General features: G+C 44.6%; 1 protein-coding gene across 1 annotated transcript in view; it reads left to right on the top strand.

The window, feature by feature from the left end:
- The window catches only part of CDH4 (cadherin 4), a 200,863-nt gene that overhangs the window by 93,735 nt on the left and 83,321 nt on the right, over positions 1–23,807 (top strand). Inside the window, exons 5-6 of the mRNA XM_066585897.1 lie at positions 12,420–12,564; positions 22,800–22,972. Coding sequence (XP_066441994.1) covers positions 12,420–12,564; positions 22,800–22,972 — 318 coding nt within the window. The remainder of the gene's footprint in view (positions 1–12,419; positions 12,565–22,799; positions 22,973–23,807) is intronic.

The raw sequence follows: 23,807 nt of genomic DNA, 5'->3' as shown, positions 1-23,807 counted from the left end.
AAGTGAATAACTTCTGTATGGCTCATATTTAATGCACAATGTACATTACAAAGTGCATTAATATGGCCATACAGAAGTGTATAGACCCACTTGGTTTCGCGAGACAACCCCTTTATTAAAGGAACTCGTCAGGTTGAACATGCAGTCCAGTCTGCAGCCAGCATATTATAAAGCTGGAGGAGTTGAGGGGATTGATATATCGTTTTGTGAGGAGATATTCAGTGTAACTTCTAATTTATTGATCTAAAACATTGCAAATTTTGGACTTAAAGGGCCACTCTGGTGAAAACACATTTTTCCACCCCTGCCATTCTGACCTAATTGCCTATCACACTATGGAGGCCTCCTCTGTGTATTGCAGCCACTTCCATGCAGTGCAGCCTTCTGTCTGGTGCTCATCAGGCACCATCTTCAGGCTGAGATTTTTTGCTTTCACTTTCACATCTATCCCATGATGCATCAGCACAGCATGAGGCTGTACCATATCTACCTACTTGCGGGACAATTTAAGTATTATTACCTTCTTTATTCACCTATATAAGCTATAGACTATATGTATACAGTCAGGAGGATCAGCTGTGATCTCCTCTATTATACCTGTGTGATCATCATGAGGAGATTCTGTGTACCCCCTTTAAACAGTTTCTGTGTTAGAGTCCATGTAACAGCATAAGGCCTCCTGTCCATGGTTGAATTTTCACTGTGTTCCCCGCGGCCGTGAACGCTTTCCATAGACTTACTATGGAAAGCGCAGCCCCGCTCTCCATGAGCGGAGAACCATAGCGATTCTCCGCTTGTGGGATTTAAATCGCAGCATGCTACGATTCTCCGCGGTGAGTCTATCTGTCAGATACACTCAGCGCGGAGAGCCATCAGCTCTTCCCTGCTCCCGCGGCGGAGATCTGCTGCGGGATATCGCTACGCCCGTGGAAAGGAGCCCTAATGCAGACTGAGAAATTGACTACACTAAGGGCGCCCACCCACTGGCGATTTTTTCCCCTGCGAAATTCGCAGCATTTTTTTCTCTGCAGGGGTCTATGGGACTTGTAATGTTAAAATCGCGATCGCGCAAAATCGCAATTTACCGCGAAATCGCGATTTTGCGCGATCGCGATTTTAACATTACAAGTCCCATAGACCACTGCAGAGAAAAAAATGCTGCGAATTTCGCAGGGAAAAAGAATCGCCAGTGGGTGGGCGCCCTAAGGCTTCATAAACCAAGTAGATCTGAGCTGATCAGAATTTAGATTACATGACCATCTGAGGAAAAAGAGGCTAGGAGTTTTAGACAAAAATAAATAACTAATAGAGATGAGCGAACGTACTCTTTTCAGGTGTTTTTGCACTCGAGCACCGCTTTTTCTGAGTAACTGACTACTCGGACGAAAAGATTCTGGGGGCGCTCTGAATTCCGCAGCAGTAACCTCCATAGCATGCTATGGTAAAACGATCTCTATGAGTGAAAACATATCTATGAGTGGGAGCCAACTGTGATTTCCGCTCCCGGAAATGAAATCGCAGCATGCTCTATTTTGCTGCGGTTGCCGCATGGATGGCTTCCATTGAAGTCAGTGAAAGCCGTCTGATCCGCAGCCCATCCGCAGTTGACACTGCAGACGGACCGTAGATTCCATGGAAAAGCATGAGTTTGAAAAAAAATCGGATTTCGGAATCCGACCCGCCCGTGGACATGAGACCTCCCTGAATTTTTTCCTACTAAGCAATATATCAATCAACTGAGCTCCTCCTGCTTTATAGCATGCAGTTTGCAGATCAGACTCAATTCTCAACCTGACTGTCTCCCTCCAAGTAAGGACCGGGTTAGGATGGCCATCAGCATTAAAGGTCTAGTGTCTTTGTCTTATTCATTGGCTGTTAGCACCAGAGTGGGGACAGGTGTTAGGCATTGGCCATGAGCCTGTGCCGTGCAGATTACTTATTTATGGAATACCCACAATCGACGCTTAGGGCTGCATCAGCTGTAAATAGGACCCTGGACTTTGCTGTGTTGGCGGAGGGGGTGCGAGACGGAGCTGCGCATGTGATGCTCTCGTAGACGACCAGCCATTCACACGCTCAGAAGATGATTGCAAGGAATATTCATAACGTCGCTAAAAGCTACAGAGGCCCATTACAAAGCCTGAGAATTGTGTGATAAGCACACCCTGAGGGAAAGATAAATACCCTGCCTCTTAGAAGGGAGCAGCCAGCGCCGAAATTACCTCATTCACAAACAATAGTTTTTCATTTGGAATCTGCAGCTGTAGTGTTTGTGCTTGGACAAGAATCAAACAGGCTTCTGTCTGCAGAACTGCGGCCGGGCGCATCTTATACACAAATCATTGGAATTGCATTGTATCGCTACACAATTAGGAGCAAGGATGGTGGAAGCTGATGAAGCTTGTGCTTCGGAGCAGCGGCCGAATGTGCTCAGTGCAGACTTACGGTGATATATGCTGACACTTTACAAGGCTTCCTTCCATCACCTATCCAAAGTCAAGGAGGTCAATCCTTAGGGCTGTTCTACACAGGATGACCTGTAGGGTGCAGATGTCCAGCAGGTGATCCCAGTAATAACCGCTCCTGTGTTTTAATACATCACTCAGCGAATGGAGGCAGAACGACTAACTGTTTAGAGCCTCATGTGGCGCAGAGTGTTAAAGCAGCGGAAATGCAGTCCTAAGCTCTTGCTCACAACCTGAAGGTTGAGAGTTTAGTCCACACATGGTTCAGGTAGCCGACTGACTCAGCCTCCCATCCTTCCGATGTCGGTAAAATGATTACCCAGCTTGGTTTGGGGTAATAAATAAATTACTTAAAAGCGCTGCGGAATAAGTTGGCGCTATACAAAAAACAAGATTTATTTATTTTTTAGATGGGTCGATCCATTGTTCAGTTTTCTGCATGCAGAAACTGAACGAGCAGTAAGTGAATGAATTCTCGTTCGGCATTCAGTCGGGGGATGCATTTACTTAATAGCTGTCTACAAATATCTGAAGGGCTGCCACAGTGTAGTGGGATCATAGAATGGTAGAGTTGGAAGGGCCCTCCAGGGTCATCAGGTCCAACCCCCTGCTCAGTGCAGGATTCACTAAATCATCCCAAGCAGATGTCTGTCCAGCCTTTGTTTGAAGACTTACATTGAAGGAGAAATCACCACCTCCCGTGGTAACTTGTTCCACTCACTGATCCCCCTCACTGTCTAATATCTAATTTGTCATATTGTAGGGCTCTGACTTCTTTGTTGAGCCGTATAGACTTCAATGTGTTTATACTGGCTCTAGAAATACCAAACGTTCATTACCCCACTTAAAAATGTAAAAAATGAAGATGGAAACCCTGTCAGAATTTCTGATTGTCTATATCTAGGACACTCATTTTACTTTAGGCTATATGCTTAAGGAATAAAGAAAGCTCTGCTCTACCTTCCGACTGTTAAAAGGCCAAAATAAAGAAAACAAGGATTACTTGCTCTTGTAGGAGAGCTGTCACGCAGTGTGTTGGCAACGATGTACAGTAAACGTAGCATGGTACCGTGTTAGGGCCCTTAAAATGGGCAGAGAAACCGTTCAGATTCCCACGATCAGCGAGAATCTGAACTATTGTAAAAGCACGCACCAACTGTACGACCAATGATAATCTGTTCGTTGTTCAGTTTTTGTATGCGTAAAGCCCAATGACGAATGAGCTTGTGTAAACAGGCAGTCGTTCATCTGTGAATGACTGCCTGTTTACTGTGAATGGAGGCGAGCCAGAATGATCCCTGGCCCGCTCCACCTCCATTCAATCAGCAATGCTAATCGCTGGGATGGCCTGTTGGGCATAGCATGTGTGCCAACCGGTCGTCCCATGTAATAGCCAGAGAAACCTATGTAATGTCAAATACTCTTCTGTAAAAAGACACAAGTATTATAGAGGTGATATCTTTATTGACTTAGCTGAAAAAGTATATTTGCAAGTGTTTGGGACACACGGGCTCCTTTATCAGGCGGGTTATGTGTTAACTTGCCAGATGCAGAACAAGTCAGAAGAACTGTCTGAAAGTATCTAAAAATACATAATAAATGTGGTGCAAAGCATTTTAGAATCTTTTCTTGCTTAATTTGCACCAAAAAGCTCATATTTTAAATAGTTTTTGAACCAGTGAGAAGATGGAAAAATCTGGCGGTGTGCTATTACCACTTTACTAGGAGGGCCTGTTCACAAAGGGGGAAATAGACCGCTCTCACACAGGAAAACACTGAGTTTTACCACGATTTTGAGCTGCGTTTTTGAACGCATTTTACAGCGTTTTTAAAAGCACTTTATCATTGTAATGGGTGATGAGGTGCGCTAAAACACGCTTAAATGCACGAAAATAGTACAGCATTCGAAAATCGCCGTGTTCGAACACTAGTCTGGAAGCCCCATTGAAATCAATGGAAGCATTGAAATGTCACTCAGAATGCTGTAAAAAGCGGTGAGTGAGACACTGGCCTTACAGTCATCTGCTATTACTGTTTATTGACTTACATAATTATTCAACATGTAAGATAGATACATAGATATGAGATGGAGGGATAGAAAGATATGAGATAGATATGAGATAGATAGATATAGAAAGATATGAGATGGATAGATAGATATAGAAAGATATGAGATGGATAGATATAGAAAGATATGAAATGGATAGATAGATAGATATGAGATAGATAGAGAGATAGATATGAGATGGATAGATAGATATAGAAAGATATGAGATAGATAAAAAGATAGGTATGAGATAGTTAGATATGAGATGGATAGATATAGAAAGATATGAGATGGATAGATCTAGAAAGATATGAGAGAGAGATAGATGGATAGATATGAGATAGTTAGATATGAGATGGATAGATAGATATAGAAAGATATGAGATGGATAGATCTAGAAAGATATGAGATAAATAGATATAGAAAGATATGAGATAGATAGAAAGATATGAGATAGATATGTAATAAATAGATTTTAACCCTTTTCTGACTGGCTGCACATCTTTCTGAAGAGGGAACAGAAGGACATTAGAATCCATCTGGTCATTTGTTAGTTATCTGAAGCTTTGTGTTTCTATATATGTATTGGGAGAATAGCAGCCCCGCATCCCTCTCCCTATGCAGTTCCATAAATCAGGACAGGATTAATGGGGACACCTAGGAGAGGCATTGACAGGCTTGTACATGGAGCTGGCCTCTGTTTCTTTTGACAAATACAGACAAGCCTCCCCTGTTCTCTCGATTACCCTCCATAGGAAATGCCTGTCTCTGCATTGCGGTAATGACTTTCAGTCGCTCCTTAATTTTCCGTTATCTGTCTTGACGATGCAAGGACGATGTACTACAACATCTGTCTCTCAGCCAGAGGTGAGGAAGGCGCCATCTTTAGGAGGCTGTCAATCAATTTGAGTCAGCAGAACATATGTTCCTCCAGCTCCGCGTTCTGCGCTCGTCTGCAGAGAATAAACACAAATAGTGATATAGAAGAAGAATAAGAATACTAGCAGGTCCCTACCTCCTCCATCACTGTGCTGCCGCGCATCCGGCTCCATTATACTAGAAAGTCAGTCTGAGTATAGGTAACAACGCCTTTAAATAAAATCTGGCTTACAGGTGGCAAGTCCTGATCCACTTACTTCAGTGCTCATTAGGACACTTTGTACATTAACCCCTTAAGGACACGACCCTTTATTTAAAAAAAAAATCATAACTAATTTATTCATCCATTGACGTCGCTGTATGATGGCTTGTTGTTTTTTGCGCTACAAGTTGTCTTTATAAATGGTGCTATTTAATGTAATGTACTGAAAACATAAAAAAAATTAAGTGGAATGAGGTGGAAAATGCAAAAAATGCATGCAATTCTGCCATGTTTGGTGGTGGGGGGAGTCTTGTTTATACAACGACAAAAACTACCTGAAAGCTTTATTCATGGGTCCGTACGATTACGCCAATACTAATTGTTTTCCTTTGCTACTTTGAGAAAATAAAACATCTTTAAAAATTATTTATCTCTCTTTTCTGTCACCGTCTTCTGACTGTCATTGGCGTTCTAGCTTTCCTTTGATAGGGTTTTGGGAGGTCCTTTTATTATATTTTTTTAGGGTGACTAAAAACAAATATCACAATTCCAGCATTCTATATAGTTTACCGTGCGGATTAAATAATGCATTATTTGGATAGATCAGATTATCTTGCTTGCGGCGATAACAAATATGTTTGTGGGTTTTTTTGTTACCAATTGTTTGTTCGCTTATACCATATACTGCAATACTTTAGTATTGTAATATATGGTATTTCTGCCAACATTCTATTAGGAAGGGCCACAGCACTTCGCAATCTTATTGCGAGTGCGAGAAGGCCATTGGGAACCCCCAAACTCAGATCAGGGCATTTAAATGTCACGGTCAGCATTGACAGCAGCATTTAAACGGTTAACAACCACAGTCAGCATCGGCGCTGATCGCGGCTGTTGCGGGTGGGAATCAGCTGTCATAGAAAAGCCAGTACCCGACTTGTATGTATCGGGGTCGGCTCCAAATCCCATTACATACAAATCCCAACACCGGAGGGTGTACATGTGCACCCAAAAAGTGTCAAGGGGTTAAAACTATGTTTACACCTTGGCTTCACCGTTTTACCTTCCTGGTGTTATTACATCTACTAAAAGGGTGCAATCAAGAAGGTTAACAAAAGCAGTAAAACAGCAGCCTTACGGGATTATCTGGTACAGAAAACACATTTTTTGGTAATTATCAGATTATAGAGGGGGTTATCTCTCAAGCCACAGTGTACGTTGACTACAGAAACTATTTCTTGCTACGGAGGTCCTATAACATCAGTGCATTACATTCATAGGTCATCACATCAATGGGTACTGTGTAATACTTCACTTCTCCTGTGGTGGCACTGCAGAGAAGTGTTACATTTACCTCCAGATCCTCTCACAGCCGATTGCTGGGTCCAAGCAGTGAGACACCATGTGATCAACGTATCAGGGAACTCTTCTAGCAGAAAGGAACTGTCCAAACAGGATACCCCCTCTGACGGGTAATCTGGGAGGAAGAATAGAGAAGGTCAGTCAGAAAACAGTCATCTGAGATGAAATGGATTTTCCAGGCAGCACCCATCGACATACAAGAGGCTCGGATGCTCCGACCCCTATGAAGTGGCCAGTGCTCGTAATTGCAGGTGCAGCTCTCATTAAAATCAATGTCAGCTGGTCCTGCAATTAAAAGCACAGCTCCCATTGATTTCAATGAAAGCTGCACCTGCAATTACGAGCATCGGCCACTACAAGTGCAGCTCCTGTGTACAGGGAATAACTTGAAATTTTTGTACAACCCCTTAAGAGAGGAGCTATCATGTCCTCATATAAGAAGGGCCACCTGCATATTTTTGCAGCGGTGGCTCCTCTGACTCCAATGATGTCTTTCTTTTGTTTCTCTGTACGGGTTTTTCTTAAAATCAGCTCCTGGTGCTGTGAGTCAAGGGGGCAGTCCTCAATGGGTGAGGTTAAAGTGAGCAGTGGGGACAGCCCACATGACACATTCACAGTGTCTGTAAAAGAGCCTGTATGGGGGAATGGAGGTGAGTATCAACAACAGCCGGCCCCGATGACATGACAGGGACTCTGTAAATCATTTCCTCTGCTTGAAAAGCACTGCCGTTTGCTCCTGGAACATGGAAGGTTAACGAAAGGTTCTGTAGTGCCCAACGGTGCTAAGATTTGGTTTCCATAAGAGTTAATATTATCCGGTTAATTCTCCCTCATTCACATAACACTCTGTAGTAAGTCCCCAGCGAGACGTCTGCATAACATGACAGCATCATTTCAGTGTCAGATGAGTGAACCCACACAATCATCACATCTGGTGAAGAACCAGCTACTCGCACCTCAACGGTGTAACAACTGCCAGCTGGATTGATTTGTTAAAGACAATCTGTATCCAGGAAAATAAAAGTAGATTTATTAAAGTAAGTAAAGAGTTACCTTAAAGGGTCCCTAATGCAGAACAAACATGGAAAGGGGTTAGTAAGAGGGGCACTTCAAGACTAACGCCTCTTCTTATTATGTTGGCAGACCAGACGACATCAGAAGCGGATGTTGGCGGCAATAGAGCTTTCCGTCAACATTTGGTAAATTTTGTTGATGTGCAACAGATGCCGCCAGCAGAGGGGCAGTCTGACAAAATGGCTTCTGACATGAAAGTTGGCGCTTGCTGAACGTCTATGGAGACCGTTAGCACAGTGAGGCAGTGGTTGGTACCTCTCAACAGTGGCAACAGCAATGTGAAAGACAAGCCACGTTTCAGATGGCAATGCACAGTTGTCATACCACGAAACGAAGGGCGCCTGAATCAGATCATCTGCGCAAATCAACGGATCATCAGTTCCAATGTATTGAAGCCAATATTCTGCTCCTTATACGGTTCTCTGGCCATAATCCACCGACTCGTGCAAATAGGTGGATAGATCAGTGTGACAGATGTGCATAGCTGTCCGAAACGTGGCTTATCGTTCATGTTGTTATCGCCACTGTTGAAATGCCTCATTGAGCTATTATCCACTATTCGGTCAAAGTAAACGTTTAGCAAGCATTGAAGAATGTCAGTGGGTGCAATGAAAAAAGTACTGTGTTAGCCAGTAGAGTGAAGTGTGATTGTTCTCAGTAAGAGAAACCAAGTCATCTTGTAGATATGATACCTTTTAACTCTTTCCCATCCAATTTTGGATTCAGCGTTTCCTAAAAAGCTTTCTCTTTTTGCTGTTATACAACGATGCCATCTGCTGGCTAAAGCCAGTGTGTGTGCACCAGAGAGGCTCCGACAGTGGAGTGGCTGGCAATAGACGGTAGGAATGCCCTGTCGGACGTCTTCTGACATTGGAGCTGTACAAGCTTCAATTAGAATGCAGGAAGATGTCAGACAGTGGATTGGAAAGGGTTAATGGTAGAGATGAGCGAGCATACTCGCTAAGGGCAATTGCTCGAGCAAGCATTGCCCTTAGCGAGTACCTGTCCGCTCGAGAGAAAAGGTTTGGCTGCTGGCGTGGGTGACAGGTGAGTTGCGGCAGTCAGCAGAGGGGTGCTGGAGGAGAGAGAGATCTCCCCTCTGTTCCTCCCCGCAGCTCCCTGCCCGCCGCAGGCAGCCGAAACTTTTCTCTCAAGCGGGCAGGTACTCGCTAAGGGCAATGCTTGCTTGAGCAATTGCCCTTACCGAGTATGCTCGCTCATCACTAGTTAATGGCTAACAAAAATACATGATGTTATAGCGAGGTTTCAAACCTCTCCGGATTCTTCCACAGGCATAATGGAACTAATCTAAAGATAGATTTATATTAAAACATAAACACATAATCACATGGTGAATTTAATTTGCATTTAGAAAAATATCAGAGACAGGGTAAGAGGGCACAGACATGTTGTGATTAATAGCACTTAGATAAATACCAGGGAAGGATGACCATAATAGTAAATAATTAGTCCAATGACATGGAATGTAAAAGTTTATAGTCTCTCTAAAATGATATTAGGGGGTCAGCAGGCCAGCGTGTTACTTCTGCTCTGGGTTTCTCATATCTCATAATAGCCACTGATGTAAAAACCCCCTCTGAGATTTATTCCGTTTCTGATGGTACCAAAGGGGGTTATAAACTTATATTCCCAAATTCTTCTGTGACGTTGGGTCTTAAAATTACCTTTAAGTATAATAACTTTCATATGTTGTGTCCGTAACTAGAAAAATGCTTTGCCACAGGTAATTCTGTCTTTCTCTCTTTAATCGTGTGACGATGTAATCTCATCCTCGCTTTCAATTTTTGTTCTTCTCCTCCAACATAAAGGCCCCCAACAGGACATTTACTGCACTGGATCAGGTACACAACATTGTTCCATTCCTGAGGAAGAATCCTGAGAGGTTGCAAAGCTCGCTGTAACATCATGTATTTTTGTTAGCCATTAAAAGGTATCATATCTACAAGATTACTTGGTTTCTCTCACTGAGAACAATCACGTGTGCAATGCTATCCACATGGCGGAACTCAACTGCACAACTTTGCTTTATATGCACATTCATGTCAGACTGCCCCTCTGCTGCCATCTGTCACATGGCAACAGAACTTACCAAATATTGGCAGGAAGGTTCAAACGCTATCACCATTCTGCCAACATCCGCTTCTGACGTCGTCTGCTAACATAAAAAGATAGGAGGGGTTCGTTTCGGAGCGACTCTTTGTATTAGCCAATGTACTGGATGCTTGTGTCTGAACTAGCGCTAACCACACTGTCTTTGTTGCTTCCGTTATACATTTACTGTTTGGAAGTTTGGCTCAATCTGACCATGGGTCTTCAGACCCAAACGCAGAGCATCATACGAGCATATAATGTACAGAGTTCAGGTCCGGAGACCAACGGTCCAGCCGGGACACACTTCTGAAGTCCATACGTAAAACAGATGCAACAAAAGACAGTGTGGTTAGCCCCTAAGGATCATAAAAAAGTACATAAAGCTGACTTGTAAGGAAAATAGCCCCCCAAATGCTAACCAACCAAAGGAGTCTCCTTATTGGTCAACTTCTTGATTTGCGGAAATAATAGACTCTCCCCAGGCTTTTGGACTATATCAATAACGGCCTACTGGATGCCAGAGCTGTATATAAATGTGATGTGCTGTAGTGGATAGGGAAAATATGGACACGGCAATGATATTATAACGAATTAATAATTACAGCACTATTAACAATCATCTGGATGGACGGAATGATAACTGGACTCCTCATATTTGGCAGCATGTCAGCAGATAGCTGGCCGTTCACTCAACAATATTGCAGCTGAATGCGCGGCGTTGTAGTGATTATGTGCTCAGAACGGCTCCATATCTGCTAATAATCCTCTCCAAATCAGGAGGATCAGCATCAGATGTGAGGGGACCACCGACCGACTGCTGGGCTTCTACAACTTGACTGCATGAGTGTGTCCAGATGTTTATATGCCAATACATGAACTGTGTGCTCTGGAGGCTAAGAAACAATAGTACATCAATATATATGATTTATAGAGTTACAGGCATAAAGTGCAAAAGCAGAACCACATTGCAAACGTTAAGAACTTTTGATTATTAACAGTAACGTTATGTAACTAGAATACCCCTTTCAGTATAATATCGTCTGCAGGCTGCACTCCGGGATGACATTTCATATAGATGCTCCATACATTTCACTTATCTGCAGGGGCAGTGTGTGAACCAACCAGTCCCCTCCTCACAACTCTGGGATGGCATCACTATGCCATCCTAACTGATCACGGTCACCAAGTTTACTACATTCTTCTGCTGGTGTCATGGTCTGAGGGTATAAAATTGTACGTACACTGAGCAGTCACTCTATTAGAGACCCCCATCGAGTAGCGCATTGGAGATTCTTTGGCCTTTAGAGTTGCAGTAATTTGTCATGGCATTGATTCCACTGGGTGATCAAATAGTTCTGCAGGAATATTGGCCCCTGCGGGCAGGAAGCTTCTTGTAGTTGCTCCAGATTAGATGGAGGTGCTGACATGTTCTGACCAGCGGACAGGAAGGGGTCATCAATTCATGCTTCTTGCTCCAAATTCTGACCTCCCATCAGCAAAATCTGGATCCATCTGAATAGGAGATGTTTTTTTGCTGCTCAATGATACAATTTGTGTGCTCTTTTGCCCACTGGAGTTTCCTCTTTCCTTACCACGGATGGGCATGACCAGTTCTAGAAACAGAAAGGAAAGATGAGTTCTTCATTTGGACACATTAGTTTGAGCACCAGTGTTGTATTTCGTTGCTCTTGACTGTGCAGCTCCTGTTGGTCAGAACGATTCCTGACATTCTCCTCTGACCCCTTTGGGTGACAACTTGCGTCTGTCCACAGGATCCCCTTTTGCTGGATGTTTTCCTTGATCTGCCATTCTCAGTATATACTGCACCCCATTATATGAGAAAATCCCATGTAGTTGGAAGTGAAATCCCGGCCCCGGCTAGTCTAGCATCGATGACCTGGCCTCACTGGAGGTCACTCAGATTGCTTGATTTTTCCATCTAATGTGGATTCACACTGAAACTGATCCCAGAAAACTTATCACGTGATTTTGTACTGCACTCCGGGGATGTCATACAGCGCCAATCATAAGAGGGCCGAGGGCTCTAATAAAGAGGATGTCCAGTGTTTAGATTACCAGATCTAATAAGCCTACCAAAAACCAAACATTCTATATTTACATACTGTAGTTACCACCAGTCCCCCTACATACCTCCGGGCTGTGTCTACATCCGCTCCTCTGCTTCCCTCAGAAATTAATAGAAGAATTTTAAAAATGTGAGATCCGACCACTTGGAGGCGTACAGATGACTTATAACCAGCAACGCTCTTCTTATTTCCAGCTCAGGGCTCATGCTGTGGATATGAATGGGAACAAGGTGGAGAACCCTATTGACCTGTCAATCTACGTCATCGACATGAATGACAACAGGCCAGAATTCTCCAGCCCGGTGTTCAATGGTTCGGTGGATGAAGCGTCAAAACCAGGTACAGTCATTATTCTATGAACCTTAGTCATTGTATGTACGTATGGTCAGCATGCACTGTTGTGAGAATAGGGCACCATACTGCCTCTCCCAGAGGTTGAGCGTTGTCAGGGTCACTTCTTATTTAATGTCTGCATGGTCACATTCATCAGTATATTATGAGGCTATACAACAGTAATACAGGATGTCTCAGAAGTGTGGAAAGACCAATCTACAATAAAAACGTTTTGGCGGACAGTGGGGGAAACTTGTTATGCTATGTCACCAATATGACGGCCATTTTGAATGCCACCATCTTGGATTTGACACTTAATTTTTCCAATCGGAAGGTAAGTGTGTGATACATTAGACTGACAGAGAATTTAATTCAAAATGGCCGTCATTTATGTGAAATATTCGAACAGGTTTCCCCCACAGCTTGCATGACAAACCGTTTTCATTCTGTATGGGTGTTTCCTCACTTTTGAGACACCCTGTACATCACTCACAGCAATCTATGGGTCTTATTGAATTTCCATGCCCTTAGTCTCATACAGCTGCATTCACACTACATTTCTGGTGTATGTTAGAGGTATATGTTGGGAGGCTTTCCTAACGTATACCTCCGACGGATGCCTCTGAGATATACCTATATAGGTGTCCATGTTAAGAAAATTAAACTTTTTTTAAAATTGCTGTGTAGAATAGCGCAACGTGCGCATGTGAATAGCCTCAGGCTTTAGTCACATATCAGTATTTGTCATCAGGACAAAAACCAGGAGTCGATCCAAAATATTAAAGAGGTGCAAATCTTTCCACCATACTTTGTCCATGCAGGTTCCACTCCTGGTATGAGTTACAAATACTGATGACAAATATTGCCAAACATTGGCATGTGAATAAGACCCCATAGGCTATAATGCGTCCGTATGTTGTCCGTGAACTACATGGATAGCACATGGACGGAATATACACCTGTGTGAATGGGCCCTAAGACCAAGTGACTTGACTTAGTGAACTGGGCCTAATGCTCTACTTGCGCTTTCCTGTAGAGTCTTTTTATTAGTCACGTAACTCGCCTACGCAGGAAGAGTGGCAGTCGAGTTTACAGTAAAAGGAGGGGGAGTGGGCAAACTACTATGCTGTCTAACACCTGACTGAGGGCTCTTTTACATGAGCACTGTTTTAACGCTCAGATAGCTGCACTAAGACAGCGTGGCTATCTGCGTTAAATCAGTTGAACTGATAGCAGCCGCGGGCACGTTGCGTCTGCTATTAGCAAGTTTGCTGCTCCCCCTCCCTTTGCCAGCTGGCTCCCATAGGAGTCTATGGGAGCCGGCGGCGATGTGCCGTCAAAAGATAGTACATTTCCTATTTTTGGACGGTGAGGAATCTCGGCACGTCAAAAAACACTCATCTGAAAGAACGCATAGGAAATCATGGGTTTTTTTTAGATGCAATTTTTTTGACACACCTACGCGGCGCCAAAACAGCGCTCGTGTGAAAGAGCCTGAAGGCTTTACTCACACGAGCATTTTTACACGGCTATGTAGCTGCGCTTTCACGCCCAGCCGAAAAACGCAACCATCTTAGGCATTGGATTCCAATGCATTCGTACACATGGGTGATTTCGCGGTGCGTAAAAAAGTCGCACCGGAAAAAATAGAACATATGCGACTGAAATCGGCGACTGCTATTATACGCTGTGTGAAAAGATAGGTCTAGGTCTATCTTTCCACCAATATATGCTGGCAGCTCCTATAGACTCCTATGGGAGCTGGATAAAAAGTGAGTTGAGGGAGTTTAGCAGCGTCCCTCTTGGAAAAAGCTTATAGCTGGCTCTGTTTAGGCATTAGAAGTCATTCCGAGGATTTATGCCGAGCGAGGGATTTCCGGGCTGCAGTGTATTTTTTCACATCACACCCAGCTGTGTAAATGGACGAGAAAACGTTAATTAAGCTTGGGACTTGATCAAGCAACGTAAAAACGCATACGCTTGTGTGAAAGATCCCTAAGGCTTCTTTCATACAAGCGCATATCGGCCGGCTGATATGCACTGTGATCTGATACATTGGATTCCAATGCATCAGATCACATGACCGTATTACTGAGACGTAAAAGCGCACGGAAAGACCAATATAGCACCGGGTGTTTTTGCGTCGGGCTAAAAGATAGTCCTGGAACTATCTTTTGGTCTGGAATACGTCTGCCGCTGCATGGGCTCCTATGGGAGCCCATAGCAGCGGCCATAGGTGGGAGGGAGTTTAGCAGCGTGGCCGCTAAACTCCCTCCCTCTGCTCCCCCGCCTGAGCAGGCTCACCTCTCTTCTCCTCCCCGCTCGTTCTGTACAATGGAAGGGGGCGGAGCTAAGCGCTGGTCCATCCCGCCTCCTCCCATTGATGGCTATGGACAAGGGGCAGGATGGGGCAGAGCTAAACATCCGCCCTCTCTTCATAGAAGAACAACTGCCTGTTTACATGGTCCAGCATGTCCTTCAGTTCTATGGATGCATAAAATGAACAAACGAACGATAAGCCTATGAATTCTCGCTCGTTGTTCAGTCGGGACATGCATTTACATTTAGATGCTTGCTGGGTGTGAGAATTGGAATGATTTATCGGCTTGTTTAAAAGCGCCCTTACGCACTCCTCACTTGTTTACTATTTACTTGACCATTTTGTTTACACTGATTGAATGTACATGCTTTTGCTGACTCGCCTCTCTACTTGACGGTTAAAGGAAAAAAAAAAGCTCATTTAGCACCAACGTATTCCGCAGCACTTCCAGGTAATTTATTTTTTACCCCCCACCAAGCTGGGTGCTCATTTTACCAACCTCAGAAGGATGGAAGGCGGAGTCAACTTTGAGCCGGCTACCTGAACCACGCGGGAATCCCAACCTTCAGGTCGTGAGCGAGAGCTTAGGACTGTATTTCTGCTGCCTTAACACTCTGTGCCACACAAGGCTTTTTAATTAGCCTAATGTAAACTAGGTCTAAGTGACTGCACAGAAGCACCTTATAGCCTATGAGACTATTCACACAGATGCCAGGGACAATAGTAGGACATGCAGAGACTACTGCCCGCACATGGACAGGGTGTCAGTTTGCTGTCCGATGTGAGTTGCGCTCTATTATCTCAGGCACAAATTACACACGTCCGTCTCCGTGCAGGATTACTTTTAGGCAGTGCCATCTGGAGGGGTGTAGCAGGACCTCTGTGGCACAGCCGCTAGGTACATGGCATGCAAACATTTTGTGCACTGATCCTGTTAACAGAATAGAATCCATACTCTTCAGAGATCAATCAGTTCTACTTTTGGCAACTGCACCACCCTGCTGTCTGCCTGTGTCTCCGATTGTGTGCAACATCAAAAGTTAATCTTTTGGTGTCTGTGTGTTACTTGGGGTGTTGTTTGGGCTCATTCTTCACTTCCACACTTCAGCCATTCTTAGCAGTAGTACATTGACTAGATATATTCTGTATACTGTCACTGTAATGAATGTGCAGGAGCAGCTCTGTCTTCCGATAAAACTTTTTCTGCTGATGCATTATTATAAAACTCGGCTCCATATAAAAGTAAGACAGCGATCATTTTCAGATGTTTGTAGGAGACAATGATGGCAGTCCCTCCGGATTTGCACGATGTTTAGTGAGCATGCCCTTTCTTGTCTTTTCTGCAGCCCTGACTGTATACGGTTGCTTCAAAGTGCTTAATAAGAGGCTGCGATTTTTCTCCCTGCAATGAATAATGTTCAGGAGCTTTGAAGCCAATCTCTCTGGGAATATTGCTGGTTTTAAGGAGCCGACTCACAGTTGATATCACTATTCCCCTGACTGACCAGACTGCCTTAATCAGCAGAGCTGCGTGTCACATGGTGCGACTCAGGAGCTGCGCTCAGACACAAATGCAAAATTTCATTCAGAAGCCCGGCTGCAAACGGCTCAAGTGTCAGCTTCTCAGCTAATGAATTGATTAATTAATGAATCGTTTCTATGGCTCCTCTCTCTGCAAGGACTTTGAGTGAATAAATATGTAACAATTAAAGCTTTACACTTGGGTTTACAATTTCCTGGGCTTTTTGGCGCTCATCTTCTTAAAGTGCAGCAGTAGACCGGTACACCACGCTGCACCCGCGGCCACCATCACTTTTGCTGCCAACCTGAATTAAAGGGGCTGTACCAATATTGAAAGCTATGTACAATCATAGCAGTTGAACAGGGTTCCTGAAGGTCCGCACGAGTGGAGCAGCGGTGAAGCATGCTGACTGCCGCAAAATTTATTTAGATGGGGCTGCTGGAGATAGCCCAGTATAAGCTGATGCACAGAAGTTTCTGCACTAGCTGTGTTATGTACATAGGCCTAGCCTAACTCCTGGTTGTTCATCCTGTGTAAACCACTGTTACTATTTAGGGTACCCACTGGGCTGATATCACAATGGGTGCCATAAGGGTGATTAAGGCATTTGTGCATAGATCAAGGGTGTAGGCTGAAGATTCTGACTAAAATCAAGTTTTTGTGCCCAATGCAAATTCCTTCCCACCAGCACTGATGATGGCACATTTCTCCCTATATGACTGGTACCAGTTTCCAATTACATCTCCACCTCTAAACCGCCTTCTTGTAATGTTGCTATTGGCCTCTTCTGACAAAGAGGCCCAGTGGCTATCCCAAACTCTGCAGACCCTCATTATCTGCTACAAGCTTCATGTAACACCTTTCCATAAGGTATTACAGTATACATGTAGTAATGAGCGATTTGTGGAATAATCGTTTTATGTTATTATCGGGCCGAATTCACAAAAATCATTGTGCTGGACACCCTTTCTGATAGCAGACTGGCAGCGGGGCAGGCAAGCACCTGTAAAGCATGTGTGACGTTTGGCCACTCGTCCAACGCCATGTCTGAGTACATCCACGTGAAAGCTGACATACTCTTGGACTATTAGGTATAAGTGCTGTCAGTACTACCCCGTGCTCTTGCTGCAGGCTGCAATGGGCTGCAAAAACTATGCCACACATCTGTTAGATTGCCCCTGCCATCGGTGGTGGTGCTGCTATGGCAGTCTGTCCTGATAGTGCCGCATTATGAAGTTCCTAGTCACTGCTGAAAAGAGATAAGTCATTTCGGCCTTCTAGCGGGCATCAAGGCGGGTGGCCAACCAGTAATGATCTTATGTTCTGATGTCGTCTATGCAACGGTCCTTCTGCAAGAACTGCAGCATAAAAGCACTTATGTGCCTTAAAGTGCCTAAAGGTGATGGCCCACATTCCTTGGGGTCAGTCCTAAGAGTGTCCTCCACAAAATTCAGGTAGAATAGCTAGAATTAGTGATAGATGGAAGGAACTTTGTGTAGCCTCCTTAACTGTCTCTGGACCAATATCATCCCCCTCCTCTTCTATACTTCTCCCATGGGTGGAGAAATGTGTTGGAGAAAACGCCCGCCTTTTGCCCAAATCCACCCTGGCTGCGGTATTGAGTAATGGTGGACTGGTCAGAGAATTGTGAGATTGGTATCCCTTCCTCCTCCTGTGACAACAACCAGATATTTTCCTCATGGCCCTGTAGCATCTGTTCCAACAGCCAGACATCAGGGATGGTCACACTGATAGTGCATCATAGTGTTTACACTGAACGATGAATTGCTCAGGTAGGTCCTGATCTTGGATAACGCAATGTGAGAGCTCGGGTAGGTCAAAGCTGCAACTCCCGCGCTATGATCTGTAAGTGGGGCCGGCCTCAGTAGAGACTTAAAGTGTGCACACCAATAGGGATAGAAATAGTTAGCCAGTGGGGCTGCTCCAGCATACTTATAGTTAACTGCAGGTAGTGTCTAGTAAGTCAGAGAAAGGAACACCTAATTGCTTCTTACTAGCCACTTATTTCTGTCTTCCTAAATACATATTTTACACTTTGGTTACTCCATCTGCTGTATTGTATCCTGAGCCTTGTGCCGCCATACCTCAACTTGTGACAATGTCCTCTACAGTAATTACATCCAGAGCTTTATCATTCCCTTCCCTGTAGTAATCACATCCAGAGCTTCATCATTTCCTCCCCTGCAGTAATCACATCCAGAGCTCCATCATTCCCTCCCCTGCAATAATCACATCCAGCGCTTCATCATTTTCTTCCTATCAGTAATCACATCCAGAGCTTCATCATTCCCTTCTCTGCAGTAATCACATCCAGAGCTTCATCATTCCCTCCCCTGCAGTAATCACATCCAGAGCTCCATCATTCCCTCCCCTGCAGTAATCACATCCAGAGCTTTGTCATTTTCTCCCCCGTAGTAATCACATCCAGAGCTCCATTATTCTCTCCCCTGCAGTAATCACATCCAGAGCTTCATTATTCCCTCCCTATCAGTAATCACATCCAGAGCTTCATCATTTCCTCACCTGCAGTAATCACATCCAGAGCTCCATCACTCTCTCCCCTGCAGTAATCACATCCAGAGCTCCATCACTCCCTCCCCTGCAGTAATCACATGCAGAGCTTCATCATTCCCTCCCCTGCAGTAATCACATCTAGAGCTCCATCACTCCCTCCCCTGCAGTAATCACATCCAGAGCTTCATCATTCCCTCCCCTGCAGTAATCACATCTAGAGCTCCATCACTCCCTCCCCTGCAGTAATCACATCCAGAGCTTCATCATTCGCTCCCTATTAGTAATCACATCCAGAGCTTCATCATTCGCTCCCTATTAGTAATCGCATCCAGAGCTTCATCATTCCCTCCCTTTCAGTAATCACATCCAGAGCTTCATCATTCCCTTTCCTGCAGTAATCACAACTAGAGCTTAATTTCCACCTCCAGTAATCAGATCCTCAGAACTGATCACATCTACACTGATGGCAGCAAAAGGAAGACGGAAGCACTAATAAACTCAATGATTGAGTAATGACCACAGTCCCATTACGTATCGCTGGTACACTCCTCTTCTGGGCGGCAACAGGGATGGTAGTTGTAGCAGATGTGCCTATCGTGTTGCACGTCTGCTAGATGCAGGTAGCATTTTGTCACAAAAAAGCATTGTAGTGTTATGGCACCCCTGGTGGGTTGTCACAGCACCCTGGGGTGGTGCTTGGACATTGCTCTTTTAGAAAAATGCCCTGTAGGAGATAAATGCTTTATTTACCATGTTATATTATATACCATTAAGTCTCTGTCCCCTACAGGATAACACCCAGCATTGCTTTTTTTCTTTCCTGCACAAGGAACAAATATTTGTAGTGTTAAAGCCAAATATTAGCGGGTACTTGTTTGTGCCAACAAGTTGTAACTTCATTTTAATTGCAAACATATTACTTAGACTATACGGTCTTATAGACATTGTAGGACCACAAGCACCAGCATGCACTAGCCGCCTCTGGCCAATATCATACCTGTAGCCTGAGTCATGTGTCAGTTTCCCCGGCCGGTGACTGACAGTGTGCCCGGCTGCTCCTGTGTTCCAGGACCAGCTCTTTCTGCTTCATTTGACTCTCCCCCTGGGAGATGAATGCCAGCGAGCGCAGCACAGATGGGGCCTGATACTTGAAAGTCATCTCCATATGAAGAATTTAAATCTTTAGCCTTGGTGATTTGAACAGAAAGCCAATTATGGGGCTGAGTTCGTTTTGAAATGAAGCTGTAATTTGAGGCTTGTGAAATTAATCCTTTAAAGCGCACAGTGGCAAACATGCCAAGGCTTGTATCAAGTGCCGGCATCCTGAGTCCCTTCATTTGCTCCTTCACTGTTAATACAATTAATGAAGAGGTGTTGAACCGTCTCAACCCGAGAGAAGGATTTACATCACCGGACTTCCAGGGCCTGCGCAAATGCGAGGACAGTCTGCAGATGGAAGACGTGACCAATCTTCTGCGAGCCTGAAAGGAGATGAATTACTGATTATTATAGAATGGCCGTAATGTGTGCATGCATGTGGGTGTCTATACTGCGTTTAGACCGTATATATATAACTATATACACACGAGGACATGCTGATAAGTATTGAGCCTTACCCAGAAACAATTGAGCTAGGAAGCTGAACCTGCCATACTATTCTACATATTTCCCCAGGATGTCAATGCACTTGTGACATCCCTCCTGCAACTTCTTAAGTCCCTGCAAATAGAATTCTTCCAACTCTTGGTCAAACCATTCATTTTCAGCATTAGTTGCCTGCAAAACCTTTGTCCCTTTAGGAGTTTTTTGAGATTGGGGAGCGGTTGGTAGTCAGACAGAGCCAGGTTGGGCAAATGGGGTAGATGGGGCATCAGTTGAAGGCCTAAAGAGGTAATTTTTGCAATCCTGGCACCTGCAGAGTGTGACGGAGCATTCTCATGTAACAGGATGACACCTTTGGAGAGCTTTCCCCAAATTTTTGCCTTAATATTTTGCCTCAGCTTTGTTAATAACGAACAGTAATATGTTGCATTGATGGTAGAACCCTTTGGGAGGTCGTCCACAAGCAGAACTCCCTTCTTATCCCAAGAAATGGTTGCCATTTGCTACTGCGCTGACCTTTGCACAGAACTTCTTTGGCCTGGGGACACCCCTGTGCCTCTATTCCTTAGACTGTTTCTTTGTCTCTGGACCATAGCAGTAGATCCATGTCTCATCACCAGTTACCAGTTTGTCCAGGAAATCTGACTCATTTCTTGCAAAATGCTGCAAAACAGCCACCGATGTCTCCTCTTCTGTTCGGTTGTCAAACGTTCTGGGATCCACTTGGCTGTAAGCTTTCTCCTTCCCAAGTCATTGTGGATATTGGCACCAACTCTCTCACAGGATATGCCCAAATATTTAAAATATTTAGCAATACTTTTGGCTTATATTCGGCAGCCCTCCATGATCAGGTCATGGGTGGCCTTTCACTGGGTTTCTCACTTTCAATACCGAAATGGCCAGTTTTAAAATTTACAACCCAACGTTTAACTGCTGCATATGGAGGGCCGCTGTTACCCGAAGTTTGTGACATTTCATCATGGATCTGCTTTGCACCTTTCCCTTGATTATGGTTCTTTGCTCTTCCACACTGAACGTCTTTGGAGATGCTGCAATGTTCACTTTGGACCGGAAAAAAAAAGCTAAGTTAAACTCATAGGTAGTTGATTTTTGCATAATTGAATATAGATAAATAGACAAGTACACCCTGCAATTTACAGCTTCCTAGCGCAATTGTTTCTGGGTGAGGCTCAATACTTATCAGAACCCCCTATCTACATAGTCCCATTCATAGAAGAGTAACATAACATAGTATGTCAGACTGAAGGGAGACCATGCCCATCTAGTTCAGCCTGTTTCCGCCCCCTTTTGTGAATAGGGGTTCCATTTAACATCCACCATAGGAGACGAGATCAGCACAATCCTGCGGCTGATCCCTTTCTTCTTCTTGCTGTCACTGAATGGGAACCATCATTGTTAACTGCTAGAGAATGACGATCTGCCCTGCGGTGCTTACACAGATGCATGGCTTGTGACAAAGGGGTTAGGACATGTTCACAAGTAGTGTACATGCTGCAGACTTTACACATGCAATACCTTAGTACAAAACATGTGGAAGACATTCTAACAAATCTCATCCACAACGGGCTGAAAAATTCTGCGCAGAATCCACAGCAGAATTGACTGTGCTGAGGATTTTGCATCATTTAAGGCCAGATTCACATGGGTGTAAGCGCATTTACGCATGCTTTTGCACATCAGGCGTTGCATTCTTGCGCACCTTTCTGCATTTTCTAATGTAATTTTTGCAGCCATGGTCCTGTCCATTGACATTGCTAATTAGCCTAATTAGTTCCACAAGGTCTATAATGTGCAGGTAAATAGAACAGCTTGCATATTTTTTTGTGCAACTGAATTGCACATGCAAAATAAGTGCTTGTGAAGGCACCCAGTGAAATGAATGGGTTCTATCCACTGCGTATCACGCACTTATGTGAATCCGGCCCTAAGCATATCAATTTACGTTGCAGATTTTCAGCACGCATTTCACCTCTGCAAATACGGGGTGGGGGAAATCCACGTTACATGCGGATTCTGGTGCATCAAAGTACACAAAGGATTTTATGCTACTGAAAATCCACTACATGTAAATGTAGCTTAAGGGCTCCTTCACACAGGCGCTGAGATCTTTGGCCTCCCGCATCGCGGCACTGACAACAAGCAGGAATGTTGAAAACTCTAATGAATTGATACTGAAAGACAATAAGAGTGCATTATGACTATTTGCTCCATTGGTGACCTACAAATCTTCATCCCCCACAGGTACTTATGTAATGACGGTGACGGCTCACGATGCAGATGACATCAACACCTCCAATGGGATAGTAATGTATCGGATTATGGCGCAGAGTCCGCAGAGCCCATCCCAGGACATGTTTGTCATACACAGCGAGACTGGAGCCATTAATACAGTAGCTGCGGGTCTGGATCGCGAAGTGAGTACATTTATTCCACATACGATATTTTAAATAAACCAACATTTTTCCGGTATTGTTGAAATGGATCACATGATATCCACTCCGCGAGTCACGGAATGCAACACATGTTCATTTTTAGTGCTGCTGACTGGCTGAAAGGGATCATGCGACACAGCATGTGACTCCACGTTGGCGCAGAAGTACTTTATTTCAGCTCCGTGTTGCAATTTAGGAGTCTGATTAGTGCGTTTAAATATACCCACTAATATTACTGTATAAGGAGTTCACGGTATTATTGTACTTTGACGCCACCGGAACTGGTGGGTGAGCCAGAGGGGAAGGCAGTTTGACAGCCAGGTGACGCCCGTTTCTCATTGGCTGTAGGCCGCGCTCCCTGTGCTAGGACTCACAGGTCCTGGCAGTCACTTATCACTCCGGCCTCAGTTTTCCCTGCCGTGGTGGTCCTCTCGTGTCTGCCCACTGAGTCCTGGGGTGTAAGCTGACACTCAGATGCCGTGGAGTGTGAGAGCGGCTCCAGGAGCTGGTAAAGGGAGTCTGCTGTTACCCACAGCCCTAGCGCAGCTGCCAGGGTGCCGGTGGATACACTGACAGCAGGGGCAGGAGCAGGGGCGCCGCAGCACATGCCACCTCCAACGGGGAGAATCTCAGCGGCATCAGGGGCCCCGCACCACATGAAACCTGCAGCGGGGACAGTGCCAGCGGTGTCCGCCTTCGGCGGCTACAATGGGTACGAGAGCAGGAGCCCCACAGCAGAGCACATGCTACTTCCAGGAGGAGGAGGGGGGGGAGTATGCTTGCGGCGTCGGGGGCACCGCAGCACATTAAACATCCA

This window comes from Eleutherodactylus coqui, chromosome 13 (genome assembly GCF_035609145.1).
Source record: "Eleutherodactylus coqui strain aEleCoq1 chromosome 13, aEleCoq1.hap1, whole genome shotgun sequence".
Taxonomy (NCBI): domain Eukaryota; kingdom Metazoa; phylum Chordata; class Amphibia; order Anura; family Eleutherodactylidae; genus Eleutherodactylus; species Eleutherodactylus coqui.
Note: the sequence above shows the minus strand (reverse complement) of the source record. Positions and strands in the feature narration are given on the sequence as shown.